General features: G+C 38.7%; 1 protein-coding gene across 2 annotated transcripts in view; it reads left to right on the top strand.

Annotated features, from left to right (window-relative positions):
* LOC149179196 (methionine--tRNA ligase, cytoplasmic-like) overlaps nucleotides 1–17378 on the top strand; it is a 231167-nt gene that overhangs the window by 121553 nt on the left and 92236 nt on the right. The window contains exons 4-5 of one of the 2 annotated variants that reach the window (XM_089420559.1): nucleotides 6170–6259; nucleotides 6587–6748. In XM_089420559.1, coding sequence (XP_089276685.1) covers nucleotides 6170–6259; nucleotides 6587–6748 — 252 coding nt within the window. The remainder of the gene's footprint in view (nucleotides 1–6169; nucleotides 6260–6586; nucleotides 6749–17378) is intronic. The other variant, XM_089420561.1, reaches the window with a different exon arrangement.

The following is a 17378-nucleotide window of genomic DNA, read 5'->3' as shown; positions in this document are numbered from 1 at the left end:
TTCTTCTGAGGATAGCAAAGGAAATTCTTTTGGGGTCAGCAAGGGAAGGATTCCTCTAGGTTTTGTCTTGGAATATATACTCTCTCTCGTGCGAAGAAAGAAGAAACGAAGGCATCACAAGAAGATCAAAGGAAGAACCTATTGCTGCATCAAGGAGACTAGGGTTTATGTTCTAGGGTAAACCTAAGAGATCGAGATTCTCTAGATGACTGAGATAGAGACCGATATTCTCTAGAGGAGACCAGTGAGAGCCTAGAGACCGAGATTCTCTAGGGGAAGCTGAGAAGAAGCAATGTGAAGGATAGAGACCGAGTTTCTCTAGAGGAAGCCGAGGAGAGCAATTCGAGATCAAGAAGGAAGTCAAGGCAGAGAAGAGGCAGAACATCAAGGTTAGTGACAAGGTTCTTGGGAGGATACTAGAGTCAAGAGTCTCTGTCATGGTCTTGGTATTCGTCAATTGAAGATCTATAAGAAGAATTTTGATCAGGTTTTCCTCTCAAGAGGTGAGAGGTTTTGGCCTTGGTTGACAAGCCTGCATATTGTGTCGCTTGTTTTCTATTGCGAATATTGGTAATTGTCTTGATGAAAAGAACACAATAATAATATAACGAAGAGAAGACTATAAACAAAGAAGTAAAAGTATATCACAAGCAATTATCAAGCATGGAAATCTTTAACTCCTACCATGCTGACTGCCACTCTTGGCATTCCTCCTGATCAACTCTTGGATGAAATCATCCCACTTCTTGCTCCAATTAGGAAGGCGCTCTCTAGCAACAATGCCATCTATGAATCCATTCCACTACTTGGGAAAACCATGCAATGCTGTCCTGATCAGCTGGTCCTCAGGGATAGCCATTCCCATTGGAATTAACTCATCTCTCATCTGTGTGATTCTAGTAAGGTATGAGGCACTGTGTCGGTCTTGGTCATCTTGGTGTTTCCTAATTTGTTACACAATACCATCTTCTTGTTCTCATTGGTGCTTTGGTAAAGTTTTATCAGGGAGTCCCACATCTCATAGCCATATCTTTTCCCTGAGACGAGGTACAATGTGGTCATTGATTGCATCTAGAAGGATCTTCTTAGCCTTCACGTTCCACTTGTTGAAGTGTGCCAGTTGTACTGGATCGGTGGGTGGTTCTACTGCACTCTACAATATCCCACACCTCAACTTCTTCAAGCAGCAAGACTATCCTCTCCTTCCATGGGCCAAAATTTTCAGCCCCACTCAACCTATCGTCCCCCTTCAAACTAATAGCCATCTGACCCTCTCAACCAACACAAATTCTGAACTCTGAAAATCAGCAAATAACCTCCCTCTCAACCACAAATCTCTGGGTATTTTGGCTGGTTTTTGTTTGCTGGTTACTGTTATCAGCAGAAGGTTGCTTGCTGTTCACTTTTATCAGCTGTGGGTTCTAACTTGGCTCTGAAACCATGTAGAAAATTTTAGGTCCGTGTAGCCCTCCCTGGTTTCAGTTTGTTTACACATCATTGTTTAATGCCCAACCCCATGGTACATTTGCACATTCAAACATGAATATAAAATTTCTAGTGAAACACAACTAGGCTACCACTACTCTTTCACTTTCACTTTCACTTTCACTTTCAGCTGATAAAATAATTACAGAAGCATGCACAAAAATTTAGGACACATGATTTTTGGTCAATCTCAGACCCTGGAAAAACCCCTGTGGGGAATACCAGTTTGAAGGATGATTTTATTTGCCTTTAATTTCATGGAAATTTACACAGCATTAAATACAAACTCAGAGGTACTTATCTCCCTAGAAATTCGGGCCGCAGGTCGACTGTTTATTCCATTGAATTTGTGCCACCGGCTGACTGTTCAGCCTTCAAAATTCGTGCCTCTACCCAGAACTTCTTCCTCGATTTCTGATCCTGTCAGATTTTCCTGCTTGGAAAATTGTGCTACTGTGAGAAAAATTTGCTTCGAAATCCATGCTGTTAGCTCTGCAATTAATGCTCTAACTGCCTTGGAAATTGTGCAGAATCTTCCTCGTTTTTTGTGCTTGAGATGTGCCTCAAAAACACGCTGAAGCTGCCTCACATCTCCTCGTTTTTCAGACTACTAAACTTGCTGAACCTCCTTCGCAGTTCAACCGAGGAATTCAGGCCAGTAAGGTCTTCCACAAACTTCTGTAGCTGCTTCGATATGCATGCCTATTTCTCAGCCTTAAAACACAAGCCTAAGAATGGTCTTCTCCTTGCTGCCATTAGATTTCTCCTACAGCAAACTAGCTATCTCAGCCTTCCTTCTCCTCCTCTTCTCTTATCCTCGTCTCCAACACTTGCATATGAAAAATGAGGTCTCTCCTTTGCCTTTTCTTCCTTTTTAGTCTCTCTAATGAAGAGAAGCCCTAACCCTATGATCAAGGGATGAGATTAGATCTCAGCTCTCCTTGATTAATGGTGGAGACCTAATCTCCCATTCACTGCCTCTTATGTCACCCCCTTCATTAATGAGCCTACCTAGTCACTTTAATATGTTTTTGTACCATTTACCTTTTTCTTATAAAATCACTTTAAAGACATAAAGTCACTTTATTGTTATAAAGTACAATATACTTTTTGTACATCGTAAGATGAGTAAAATGTCACATGACTTTAATAACTCGTAAAGTCACACTAAAAAGTGGTCTCATGTGTTTTCCTAGGCTAAAGGCCAAAAGCACTAGGAAACATCTCCTTGGTACCTTTTTCAACAACCCTCTTGCCATGAATCTCGCTTTGTACTTCTCTATGCTGCCATCTACCATATACTTGGTCTTGTTGATCCACCTGGAAGTCACCACTGACTTCCCATCAAGTATCGGCACAATTTCCTCCATCATAGCATCCTTCAAACTTGCTGGCCTGTTGCCTTTGGAGTAGAAGCTCTTTTGGTGATATGGCACGGTTCTAGTACAATTTCTCCCTCTTGAACAAAAATGACCCTAGCTGAGTTTATGCTCGATGTTGGGAGAATCCTCTTGCTACAAACTTTGCTTCATTCTTCTCGATGCTTCCATCTGCTGCCAGAGCCTTGACAACCTTCACAATGTATCTGCAAATCTCATTAGGAGGCCATAGAAGAAACAATTATAACGATGCAAAAAGATCCAAACACAAGAGGTTGACTTGTAATAATAAACAAGGAATAATGATATGAAGTACTTATCTTTTGATCTGAGGATTGTAGGGAATTTTCACCTCCCTCTTGATCCTTGCCTTCTTGCAGTAATCACTGCAATCCATCTGCAATCTCATCAAGCTAGAGTGCTCATCCTCGTCATCAACTACTAATGCATGTAGCTTTTCTTTGCTTCCTTGCATGAATTGTATGAGCTAGTGTTTCTTCATTCAGTGGATTCATCAATTTTCAGCACTCTAGGTCTAACTCTAGGGTTTTGTTCACAAATCCTAGGGCTTTCTAAATGATAACCTTCAAGTCTTTTCTAAACCCTAAGTCTACCAGATCTTCCAAGAAGGGCTCATACTTGAGCACAAGTGTTATGATTTCTCTTGCTTTATATGAGAGAGCCTTTCTCCTTGACTCCCATTGGCTCTGGAGCAGCTTCCTTAGATCAAATTAACAACAACCCTATGATCCAAATTCCAAATAGTCAAGTTAATCTTGAACTAATGCATCTTTCTTTCTCAAATATTCAACAGATACCTTTACATGGTCATGCCATCTTGAAATGAGCAAGATATCCTTCAGCAGTAAGACCATGATTTGGAGTAACAGTTAGTTACAACAAAATTTATTGGTAGCAATAACTGCAGCATTGTTATAGTGATCAGCAGCAACCATTAAGCAACAACAATGTCATCAACTATTTCAAGTTTCAAATGTTGAAGGTGCCTTGTCTCCCCCTTTATCCCAATCTCAATAACATTGAAGAACCTTCATAAAGGCTATTCTCCAACTCTAATAACTTCTTCTTGCTTCTTGTAGTTTTCATTTGTCCAGCATTAGTCTTCAAGTTGCCTGAACTCATTCTTTTGGCCCCTTCATGGGGCCTGCTCCTAGATCCCTTCTAGACAGACATTGTCCAGCCCTTTCTAGGGTTTATATGTCTTTATCAGCTCTATCTTTAATCAGAGAAACTTGGCTTCTTTTAGGGCTTTCTTTTTCCACATATCTATAGTCCTTCATATGGTGTCTTATGCTGACTTCAAATGGTTGCTCTTTCACCTTGCTCTGATACCATGTTGATTTTATTAAGAGAATTCTGATCTTCTAATTTGATAATTACTTCCAATTATTTTCTTAATCAAGATGACTTATGTCACATGTATCATTAAACAATTATACATAGAAAATCTCAATAGTAATACAATAATGACAGTAGGATCATAAAGAGACATCCAAGCACACAAAGAGACACAAATTTTCTCCCAGAAAATCCAAACTCTGGAGAAAACCCAACAATCTTTTCTAGGAGAAATTGTTTAGTTCAGCAAAAGTACAATCTGATATATGCCAGTCAAATTTGGAGCTCCTAGGGCTACACTAGCTTTGTCAGCCTTCAGCCCTTCTTCTCTGCCTTGCTGGCCTTTCCACTGGCCTGAGGCACTTTGGCCTTGGTCCACAGGCCCTTGAGGCCTCTCGACCCCCCCTCTCTGCCTGCGGTCTACCTCAGACAGGCTGCGGGCCTCACTTATCTACCTGCGGTCTTCTTCAATCTGCCAGGGACCTCTCTTATCTGCCTCGGCCCTTCTTCTGCTCAGAAAACTAAGGTTCTAGGCCTCATCCAGGGGATGTCCCTCCACAGAACCTTCTATTCATCAGACTTGAGGCCTCCTGACACCTTGTAGGGCTTCGGCCCCCTCTTATACTCGGCCAGCATCATTCTTTAGCACAGAACCTCAGCTTCTATTAGGAACAGATTCAACCTTCTTTTGTAGGGCAGAATACTCCTTCAAAGAAGCAAACAGACCCTTCAATTTGTTGTCCTCCTAGCTGATCTGCGGCTTCACTTGTGCTTGCTATTCTTCACAAGATGAGATTCAAATTGTACAAATGATTGAGGTCGAATGCCTGTCTCCTTGCTGGGTCGACTTGAACTCTTGGAGCTGGCCTGACCAAAATTAAAATTTAATTTAATCTATCTTGCTTGGCCGACTTGAATACTGACCATAGCTACCAAAAAATCAACATGGTTGAGATTTAACAAATTTACAAGCACAATCTCTATCTTCATTTTTTTTACAAGTTACGTTGAAATATTAGTATAAAATTAAATTTCCAGCACCTGATGTTTTTTGGATTATTGCTTCAAGGAGCAAAATCTCATTTTGTTATCATATCAAAAGCGATTTGCACATTTTCTTGAGGGATAAATGAATTCTGATTTATGATGTAATCTATATCATCAAGCAATAATCTCAAATCAGATAACGAACTAAGGATCACCTTCCTTCACATTCACTTTCATATGTTACAATGATTAAGCTTAGTTGTCATCAGGGAAGCTGCCGTAGACTAGGGATCTTTAGTGTAAAATGAGAAAGTAAAGCCACTATGGTGACAGTGGTGGCTTGCTTAAGTTGCCTTTGGGTTCCATCACTTGCTCAGGGACTTTTGCACCAAGTCAGAACGTATGTGGTAACATAGACAATGATGGAATTTGCATGTTTACAAGTTATGAAGTCATAATCAATCCATTCTACATTCATCATCTCATGTGGAAATTGCATGTTTACAAGTTATGAAGTCATAATCAATCCATTCCACATTCATCATCTCATGTGGCAAATCAAATCAACATAACTTGTTTCTGTGAAGATAAGGTGTGGAATATTTGGAAGCTTTGATGGAACTAGGTGAACAATGTAGCATCTTTGTCTATGTCGCTGGTTATTTGCAAAGTGTGTCTCTCTTATAAGTTGTCCTTATGGTGTGCAGCCGAGTTAATGATAGACAATTCTCTTTTTTTTAGTCCTAAACATGTAAAATTGGACATGATTTCTATGGACAAAAGTTGGTGTAATATCTAGCTAGAGGATCGTTATTACAGGTCTTTAGCTGTTATTTGAGCTTATCATATCCTAGCTTTCTTCCATGTTAGTGTTGTCTGTTTATTTGTGTTGCATATTACAAAGGTTCATTTTGTGCAGTTTGCTATTCCATTTACTAAACACAGGAAAATTGCTTCAGGTTGGATGTGTACATGAAATTAGTGACCACCCAATATCCGAGAAACTTTTCATTTGCAGGGTGGAGGTTGCAAAAGGAGAAACACGCCAGGTTTGTTATATATGAACTTATCAATATTCTGTGTAAACATTTTTTAACATTATGTTTCTATGTTTTATTTGACATTTTGGACAGAGGCACATTTTATCACAACTTCAGTTGCATATAATATACATTTCTTTGACCATCACCAAATCTTTTGTAAAGTGTTTTGTCCATCGGTTTTTAACTTTTCCCATTCAATTAGAGATATAACTAGAGATGACCAAGACACTCCCTTTGATTCACTTTTATATGCCAGTTCTAATTATTGCCACTAATTGCTTTTTAAATACTTGTGGACATGAATTTCTTGTAATCCTTTGTTTCATTGGGCAGGTTGTGGCTGGCCTGCGGAAATTTTTACCAGCTTCTGAATTGCAAGGGAAAAAGGTCTGTGTTGTTGTAAACCTAAAGCCTGCAAAACTTGCTGGGCAATTAAGTGAAGCTATGATACTAGCTGGTGAAGCCGCTGAACCAAATGGACAGCTTATTGTAAAGGTAGACTGCATTTGACTAACACCAGAATCATGCAGTAGATTAGATTTTATGAACTGTTGCTTTGTTGAACTTCTGTCATCTGTGAACATTAGTTTAGGAAATGTAAGCTTGTGGCTTCAAATATAACTTAAATGCATGATTCTAAGCAGGGATGTTAATGTCAAGACTTAAAACATCATATTGGTTGGTGGGTTTTGTCAAATGTCAATTTTCCAAAATGCATGGTACATATTACAATTTGGGATGTATGAGAAGCCTTTACATCGGGATTGTTTGTTCTGAGCCGTCATTCTTGGATCCTCTAATAGGAGCTTATAACTGCTAAGACACATGAAAAATGTAACTTTGTCATTTAGGTGATATTGAGTGTCATGGAAGAGTCATCAGTTTTGTTACATCCCTTTTCAAGGGTGTTCCTAGAAATGGAAGGGGTATAGGCTATCATTGCTATTGTGATGACATATAACCTATTCTCTATGTCATTTATGAAGTATTATCGTATATCACTTATACATTTGTGCAATCAATTTGTTACCTGTTGTAGGATGTCAATATTTGTCTCTATTCGGACATTGCACAAATACCTCAATCTTCAATCTTAGATATCTGCACAACAAGACCCCCACCCCCCAAGTTTCTTATCTGTAGTTAGCTGTGTTGACAACACGTGTCAACAGTCCAAGAAGCAGAGTACAAAGCAGTGAATTAAATTTTTTTAGATCGTTGTCATCATTCAGCTTCCAGTTTCAACTTTCAACATTGTAAACCCAATTTCTGCTTTTGTATTGTTAATGATTCTAGTATCACTATTAAGCCCATGTAATAACACCTAGGTAAGCCTATGATTCTTCTCAAAGGGTTTCGTCCTAGGAGTTTTTTAACCTCCCCGAATAATGTGCATTTGTAAAGAAGGATAATCAATAGAGTCTTTCTTCTAGGTATACCCCAAAGCTAATGTGTAACTCATTGACGAGGTCTTAGGTGATTCCTAGTGTTTATCGAGTCTATGTATTTTTCATACTACATCATGTGTCTTGTCGCAGAATTCACTAATGTCTCGATGGTCTATGTCAAATGTGTATTTCCCCTTCTAAGGGTTGATTTAAATTGTAATATCTTGTAAAAATATTTTAGTGCATGGTTACTCATATTTAGACACCATGGCTAAAGTATTTGAGGGTGAAAAAAATAATTAATCCCCTCTTGAGTCTTTTAATTAATTTTTACTGGAAAAAATAAAAAGAAAATAATTAGCTAGAAAATTAATTAATTTTGGGTCAAAAATTAATTTAAGAGAAATTAAATTCTTTGCAAGTGGAAAATCATAAAAAATTCGTGGGTCAAAAAGGAATTAAATTTTGGAGTGTTGAAAATAGTGTAATTAGGATCGGTCTTCATTATGTCAAGTTTTTGCATTAATGTATTTTTGTATTAAAAGAATTATTTTTGCTCTAATTAAGAGCTCAAGACAAATCATGTAAAAATGAAGACAATCATGTATTATTTATGTAAATGAAATGAATGTAAGTCCTTCTAGATCATCAAAGAAATACTCAAATGTGTACCCACAGATTTACTCAAGAAAACTGCTCAAAGGAAGACTATGGAAGCCTTCTAGATTCACGTCGGCCAAACTAATTAATCAAAGGGACATGTCGGCCTAATCTAGGCTCATGTCGGCTCAATGGATGAGAGGGCAAGCCTATATATAGGCTACGTTTGGCTCCTCCTAAAACGCAATTCATTCCATCTCTCTCACGAAGAAGAGCAACAACATTAAGGTCGAAGAAAGGAAGGGTAGCCGCAGCAAGTGAGGAAGTCTGTCCCCTCATGCGAAGTCACCAACGAGCCTGCTCCTCCTCACGACATTCAGATCTGGGTTAGGGTCTTGCATTACTTAACCGTATGGTTGGTTTGAAGGGCTGTTATAGCCGCAAATACAAGGAGACTGCTGTTGAAAGGTGCGAGGGTATCATAGGGCTAGGAGAGCCCTAACTCCATTTTCGCATATACATTCGTTCTGAAATCAAAGGCTTCTACCTTTGCTGTGTTGGACAGTGAACGCTGTTACCTTTTGAAGTCTTTGTGACAAGCCCTAATCACCACTCTAGCAACATATGAGGCATCTACATGTAATGCGAGGATAGATCGAGGCTGGAAGAGCCTATTCGAATTGTTTAGTGCAGACTGTCATGCTCATTCATTGTAGAATTGTACAGTATGATTGGGTACACATTTTGAGGTATTGCCATATTATGTTGATGGCATTTCTGAGTCAATGTTTGGGTCATGTAACTTCTCAATAAAGATTCTATAAGAAAGAGTTCAAAGGGTTTTTCCTCTCAGATTTCAAAGAGGTTTTTGCACTGGCATGGTGCCAATATCTTGTGTACTTGTGCATGATTGATTTTCATGTTTTGATAGCTGGTTGATGATAACACTACATGTTAATAATATCAATCAAATTTGAAGAAAATAATATATCAAGCAGTTATCATAGTAAAAAGAAATAGAACAGATGCATTGCCCTTAATTTCTCAACATGGAGGTCCTCCACCAAAGGGAAAAATGGTTTTTTTAAGAGAAATTGACACCTTGGACCTTGGTGGTTAAGTCAAAGTGAATTTTTTGAGGATATTATTCCAAAATATTATTTTTTGGAATAATAAAAAGGGGTTTTAAGAAAAATTCGAATTTTCCTCATAAAAAGAAATCCAATCGATGGTGGAGATCAAGTTATTTCAATTGAAGATCGATGGATGAGATTATTTTGACAAGGATCAAGCCGACTAGCCATTATTTTCCACTTGGAGGGGTTTGCTTCTCTCATTTTCCATATAAGGAAGCTAATAAGCTCCTCATATCATCATGTACTCATTTAAAATCTTTTGATGTACTGAGCTAGGCTCTGCTGATTTTTTCAAAAGCCTTTGGGGTTTCAATTCAAGGTGTCTCTTGCTTGCTGATCTGTGGTATGTGTTGGATGATTTTTTGTTATATGCTTTGAGTTATTATATGTTATGGTTATTATTTCAATTGCCGGTAGTAGGAACATCTATTAGCACATGTATCTTGCTTTAGGTGTTGGGTGAGAGTAAACACTCTAGATCTAGCAAAGTTTGGCAGGTATCTCCAGATTTATAGATCTATTGTGTGAATCAAACCCCATTGATCTAATAATCTATTTTTCGAATGTGCATTGAGTTACAGGTTGCTCCAGCCCTTGGCCTCCAAGTAAACAGACTGTGAGGGGACTGCATTCTTGTTTGGCCACAGGTCTTGATCTAACGATTTTCATTGCTGGAGGGTTTGGCCAGTAAAATAAATAATTATTTCTCTAATTCTTCTATTTTATTTTCAAAATTAATTTGTGACACAAAATAATTTATCTGCTAATTAGAGCTTGTAATTTTGTGTGTAGATATTGTGAATACTTCATAAATTTTGGCCCTTGTATTTTATTTTTCATTTTGTAAATATCTTACTACTAACCCTTGTAATTATCCTTTTTTAGTTTTGTGAATAATTATCTGGAGTTTTGGGGTTTATTTTCGAAATTTTGTGCCTATTGGGGTTTTGGCTCTATTTATTCTCTTCCAGGTGCCAAAGACCAAAATATCAAAGGTAAAAATGAAAAAGAGGACAATGGTTTCTTCATGAAATTATTTTGCAGGTTGATACCTCAAGGGATCAAAGAAAAGTCTAAATCTTAGAAGCTTCAGCCCCTAAAAACACTAGACGACTAGGTTTTTAGGGCCATTTTTAGCATCCCTTTTCCTTTACTGTAGGTCTGAAGTGCCTTTGGTAACCCTAGCTGCAGGCACATTAATTCATTTTCAAGCTCATTTCAGTTGGATTTGGATTGATTCCTTGTGTTTGCAGGCTTGGTAATTTTTTTAGAGGGTTTTTACCTTGAGAGTTCACCAAATCACTAAATCATCAAATTTGGGTTAATACATTTGTGTTTGCAGACATATTAGCACTTGGCTGTGGGTTTTGAGTGGCTAGGGGTCACTTTTAAAGTTTCAAAGCTTCCTCCAAGCCTAGCCGCAACTCTCTTCTTTCCTCTATAACCCTAGCATAGAGCATTTGCGGGTTGATCAACTCATTGCAGCCAAATTTTTTACTAACATTCTTATGTTGTAGGTCTGATCTGAATTTTTGCAAGGGTTTATATTGATTTTCCATTGAATGATCACTGAATATTAAAGCTAACGTTGTTGATGTCATACCTAGCATCTTCATTGCAAGGTCTTCTATCATTTTATTTGGTTTTGGAGCTCGATGGTCCATCTAATTATCTCTATAGGCCTGGCCGCAAGGCCTAAAGGCCTTGTTTCATCCAACTGTCACCTGTTGATGGACTGTCACAAGGCTTCAGTTCTGAAACACTGCAGATAGAATCTAGTCATGTTAACACCTAATCATAATAAGCCCTAAAGCATTGAAATTTATCTCAGCTCACTATCAAGACACTAAATAAGCATTGCGACCCTTGATCTTGTCTGGCCGTGGAGTTATTCGTGACAGATTTTGCTTGACAGTAAGATATTTCAAGGTCTGGTGCCACTTATTAATGATAGGAATATATCATCTTTTTCCTTGTGCCTTTCTCCATCATATTTGTTTGAGGAGTTGCCTATTTCTCTTTTTTTAGCCTAGTACATCATATCCAAAGCCATTATTCCTCAGTTGGGCCATTATCCCAGGATGAGAGCCCATGTAGGTTTTGAGTTTTATTAAGGACAAACTAATTTGTTGGGTAGAAAGCTGTTTGTGATTCACGTGATTTAGATCGAGTAATTTTGCTTCTGCTAAATGCTTTGTTTAGGAATCTAGCTGTGTATTTGTTCAATAATTAATTGCTTGGAATTAAATACCAGGTGTTGGGTTCGTGTAAAATCTAACATGGATACAGTATAATGCATCTCATTATCATCATGGTGATCCTCACTAACATGATGAAAATTCTTTGTATGCAGTCGTTGAGGAGACCTAGCATGATTGGTGGTAGTTGGGATTTGCATCCATATATGGAAGTGAGTGGAGCCATTGGCTTGTTTAGCCAACTCTATGTTCTTTTCAACTTGTTGGATTACCATCTCTAGAGGACCTTGGGGAAGGCTTGGAAAGCAAAATGATGCATAGGAATTTAAAGATCTAGCTTGATTGGATCTAGGGACATTCTTGATATGCCAACCAATATAACATAGAAGATTTTGTTTGACATGTTCAGTTTTTTCCCTCTTAATTCTATAGCCAAAGGTCGAGCAAAAGATTTGTAGTCAATCCATCGTGTTCTTCATTGATTCTTCTTCCTCAACAATGGTAAGGAAAGAATTGTTTGCAAAATGCCCATTGAGAAATTGACGAATCCTTCGACAAGTAGGGGGATTTCATCAACCCTTGGCTCAACTTATGAGAGATCAAGTGATTGAAGACTTTTCCGTCATCACATAAAGAGTTGTTGTTGAGGGACATCATTATTTAATGGATTTGAAGAGTCCCTCTTCTTTTGTATTGTAACCTTTTATAGATAGATAGGCAAGGACCTCTATGAAAAGGGTCTCCATGACTTTGAGAAAGTAAGGAAAATTTTTAAGGCCTATTTAGGATGAAGGGCCACTCCACCCAATGACAATTCTTCTCAAAATCAGTTTTAGTAATGAGTGCATTGAGGCCTAGGCATCATGTTGATTCCATGTCCTCCCAAATGAGAATAAAGTTATCTAGGATGAAACATCCCCTAATGAAACTTATCTACGTTGAGTGTTTAATCTTGTGAAGCATGGGTTCGCAAACCTGGGGGTAGGGTTTGCGAACCCATTCTGGGTTCTCGTACCCATGAACTGGGTGTTGGAACAGGTACTTCCCATACAAACCCAAACGAACCTGATACTTCCCATAAGAACCTGGTACCTAGTATTGTCGGGCTGGGTTCTTTTGTGTAAATGGGGTTACCGAACCCCCAAAATGGGTGCGTGAACCATGAAAACGGGTGCATGAGGGGTTCTTGATTATGTTTTTTCTATGTTGCACGGGTTCCCGCACCCGGGGGTGGGGTTCTCGAACCCGTCCCGGGTTCCCGCACCCAAGTACCGGATTCGGGTACAGGTTCTTCTCAGAAGAACCCAAAAGAATCGGGTTCTTACATGAAGAACCGGGTTTTTCAAAAAAAAAAATTTGGGTTCTTTTCCTTTAATGAGTTCTTGGGTTCTTTGGGTTCTTTAGGTTCTTCGGGTTCTTTGGGTTCTTCATAAAAAAAACTATATTATTAATTTAATGATTTATAACTTGCAACATCGGACAGGGCATAGCTCAGTTATTTGATTGCCCTAGAAACAAATATATGCACATTTCAGCTACAAGAAACCACATTCAAATTTCAAATGAATCCAACTATACTCTTCTTGAGTACCTTTAGTGCCGCATTGTTAAATCGAACCATAGCACTGTTAAAATAAGATCAGTGACCTTAATACTACATATATAACTCAGACATTCATTGAATAAGCATTCTTAAATTGCTGAAATTACTGAACTTAGGATAGTAGACCGTTTTACAAGCTTGCTGTGGTGGAATGGGAGCGTCAAGAGCGTATTAATGCCCCTAACTATGTATATGACATATGTAGTGTGCCTGGTTATCAATACCATGATATATAACATCCTAATCTAGAAGGTTGGTAGGAACAGGGCTCAGAATGAGTGACTAAGGGTTACATAAATATAGATATGATATAAATACCTGTCTAGATGGAGGAGATAAAAACCAAGTGACTGACAGAAACTGAGAAATATAAAGATACGTAAATATTCCTGCATAAGGATCAACATATAAATTTACTGGGTGCATGGACCTTGAGTTTGGTTAACTCCCGTGTTAAGTGTAACTATGGCACCGAGTAAGTTGGCCTTAATGAAATTACTGAGCGGTATTATTCATTGTGCGGATTTTACTTAACCAGATAGGTACTGGCTTGATACCTCACGTGTTAGATTTTACATTGTTAAAAAGGAATGGGAATGGTAGTTATAACTCTGCCTTCACTGCATGGAAGAGTTTCAAAGTTGGAGAAAGTGGCTCCATCCCTGGCGATGTGAACAGGGTTCTTCAACTTAAGCTGTATCTTGCAGATGATCAAAGTCCTTTGCAAGCTCTACAACTTATGCATAATGAAGTAATGTGCTCCTGACCAGCAGAGCCATGCTGCAGTGTGTAGGTAAATGACAGAGCATAGATTAATGGCAGGATTCAAAGTTCAAAGTTCTTCAGTTATTCACAACTAAAACAGTTCCTTCATGAAAATCTTCACAGCTAGCCATAGGAAGGGATAGCAGAAAAATAAACATTACTTCATCCAATTAGTTCGATAGCCACTACCATGGCCAATGAGAGAAATAGATTGAGGCATTTTGAATGCCTTTTGAACCCGCAGTAGAGCTAAAACACTTTTTAAAATCATGAACCTATGAAGCTTACTTTGAGAGATATGTAGGCAGTGGGCACGGTACTTCCAGGTGCATTTTGAATTTTCAGTTTTAGTAGTAGCCTTGAGCTCTCTCACATAGCTGTCATGGTTACACAGAAAAGGTTCAAAAGAATGTTATGCTGTCATAAAATATAGCTTAGTCTCTCATTAATATTTATAATTAACATCTATTAACATAACTTTGAATTTTGTTAAACAGATTCAAATTGTCTTCCAAAATTTGCAAAATAAAAAATGTTTTCAGCAAGTCCACAATATCCACTTTGGAAATATGTGGATAGGCATTTTGAAATTTCATATATGTTATTAATTATAATTTATAAATTTATAATTTATAAAATATAATTATTAAAATTTAATATTATTATATTACCCGACGAACCCACGCACCCTGTGTCCAAAAATGCTGTCCCCGTCCTTGTCCCCGAACCCACGTTTCCTGGCAACATAGTGTTTTTTCCTTTGTTCAAACATTATTTTCTTCTCACATTCCATGTAGTGGCTTGTCGCTGCGTTGAATAAGGTCATGGAAGTTCAAAATTCCTAGTAGCAAACAAATGATAGAGAAATGATTTGGGTATGAGATATCCGTATGATATATCAGATGGAAGATAATCTCCTTCTTCCCAAGAGTAGCTTACAAATTACGTAATAAGTTTAATGCATCCTTAATTAACCAGTTCACTATAATGACATTTTTATAGTTGAAGTTTGTTTTTAAAGATTGCTAGGTTAATGTAGCCAGATTGTTGTATCGTACTTTTATCTAAATATGGTAGAATCATACTAGAAGGGTTGTTATGTTATTTTCAGTGCAAACCCTATTCTCAACCTTCATAGTTTACTGGGATGTAGTTAGTAGGTCCACTAAATATATAAGCTAAAGTGTATTATCAACCTTCATAGTTTACTTGTCATGGGCACTTTTGGGCATGGATTGGTGGGAGAATTTAGCGGGAAAGAGTGGGTTAGGTTTGTATTCTTGTCTCCATTCCCCGATTTCGTGGTTACCCTTGTATCCTAGTCTCGTGGGATCTCCTTTATTGATCATTAGCTTTAGGGCTGGCACTACCTGGGAAATCTCGACTTTGGTTGGGTAGTCCTGCTTCCCAACACCACATACATCACCCCCTTCTGCTCATTTTAGCCATATTCAACTCTTTTCCCATCTAGGTCCACGTGCATCCAATGGGTCCACATAGGGTTAGCCTCCCCCTCCCTTATTCACACCTTGGGTCAGGTCTGGAACGATGCCCCAAAGGTTGATGCAACTAAAAAGAAAAGAAAAATCATAATTGAGCTACCCTTTACAGGAAACGTACCACAAAATGATGGACGAGACATACACATTTAGCATGTGGGTAAAACCCAAACATGAGCTCTACCCCTTATCAATGGCCATCACCCTGGTTCTTATGGGCCCCAGATGAGCCCCCTCCATCGTTAAGGAACACATGATTGTCCCAACCCCTGGTGGGTGATTAACCGCCTCACCTGAAGGGGGTATCCACTACTATATACTAAACATCATGCCCTCATCCCTTGGAGCCCCAAGCAGTTATGAAGAAAAATCAATCAAAGGTAAAAGGCATATGAAGAAGAGTGGAAAAACAAAGGTTTGGGTAACTCATGTACTATGATTTTCTCCCTCCTACACTCATATACCTAGGTGTGGGCTTTCCTTATTATAGCTACCCCTGTACCATGGCATGTGGTTTGGATAGTTCCCCTGATCCCCACTCCGTTCCATTACTATATCATTTTCCACCTGCCACTTGAGGGATGTACCATGGACATGTCCGCCCCTTTAAAGGTTGAAACCACCTAATAGGGTCCTTGATTAGCCCCCTATTGAGCTTGGAGACATTTGTGCATGCCAGAGCCCACTATGGAAGGGCACCACCATGAAGTGCCCCATTGATTCCATGACTTGTAAGCTATTTTACTTGATTATTCTCATGGTTTGTTGTATTGGAGGGCAAGGAGATGCATTGGATTTTATGCAGTATGTAGGTGGGTCTCCATTTGGGGCTTGGTCTCCCTATACGGGGTCCTAGCCCTCTAGAGGGTCACATTGGCACTTGTAGGGTGAGCGTTGAGAGCCATGGGCTTCCACCATAACAGAGAGTACTTCATGGATCCCCAACACCACTCGTTGATTGCTCGTGTTCCACCTTTTGGATGAGGATGATGAACCTGGTTCACCATGCCCAACCGGCTCCACACATCCACCATACACTTGGAAGATGTTCCAGGGTCTAGAGGATGTTTCCCGCTGAAAAGGGAGGGATTATGTCATCATCCTAGCCCTTACAGATGGTCTACAGGTATTTTCGATCCACTTGGAGACCCATGAGGATGTCCTTGTGCCCCCACAACCACTTGGGAGCACCAAATGTTCTTGCTTGGAAAACAAGGGGCCAACCCCTTGTCGACTATGTTTGGAGCCCCGTTTTACATCATGGCACCCCTTGGACTTCATTAGGCCTCCCCAAAGGCCCAACGACTCACTACATTGATCATTTTTCCCTCTTGAGAGGCTTATTCTTATGTTATTGAGCTATTTTGGTGGGCTTGTCACCAAAGGTATTGTTATTATGCACATTATTTTATTTTAGGTGCATTATTAGTCCAAATTAAGCCATTTGAATCCCTTAGAATATTGTATAAATAGAAGAGAGGCATTCTCTCTCATTCATCATCACTTGGATTTGATTATTTTCTCTTGTGAGATTTTCACTATCCCTTTTGGAGGAGTTTGGATATTATGGATGAATTTTGATGTTTGGATATCTTTCTCTTATCTTGGAGCTTCATTATTGGCATAATATGATGATTGGATATACTCTTTTGCACATGTAAGTAATCTTTTCATGTTAATTCTTGTTATTTACTTTGTCACATGAATGTTGCTAGGATTTTCGCTATACAAGTCTGAAATTTACTGCTTTCTGGTACAAAGTTATGGGAATTTTGATCTTTTATAACGTTGCATCATTGCATGGGCCATGTGTGAATGGGTGAATGTTCCTAGAGATTATTTGTCAAAATACATCTTGATAAGTCATCAATTATTGCATATAAAAGTATAAAGATCTCAAGTAGCTCCTCTCATGCCCTAATGCCATGCAAAGTTG

Source organism: Pinus tabuliformis, chromosome 4_1 (assembly GCF_031772625.1).
Source record: "Pinus tabuliformis cultivar Carrire ecotype Pingquan chromosome 4_1, CPIR1, whole genome shotgun sequence".
Classification (NCBI taxonomy): Eukaryota; Viridiplantae; Streptophyta; class Pinopsida; order Pinales; family Pinaceae; genus Pinus; species Pinus tabuliformis.
Note: the sequence above shows the minus strand (reverse complement) of the source record. Positions and strands in the feature narration are given on the sequence as shown.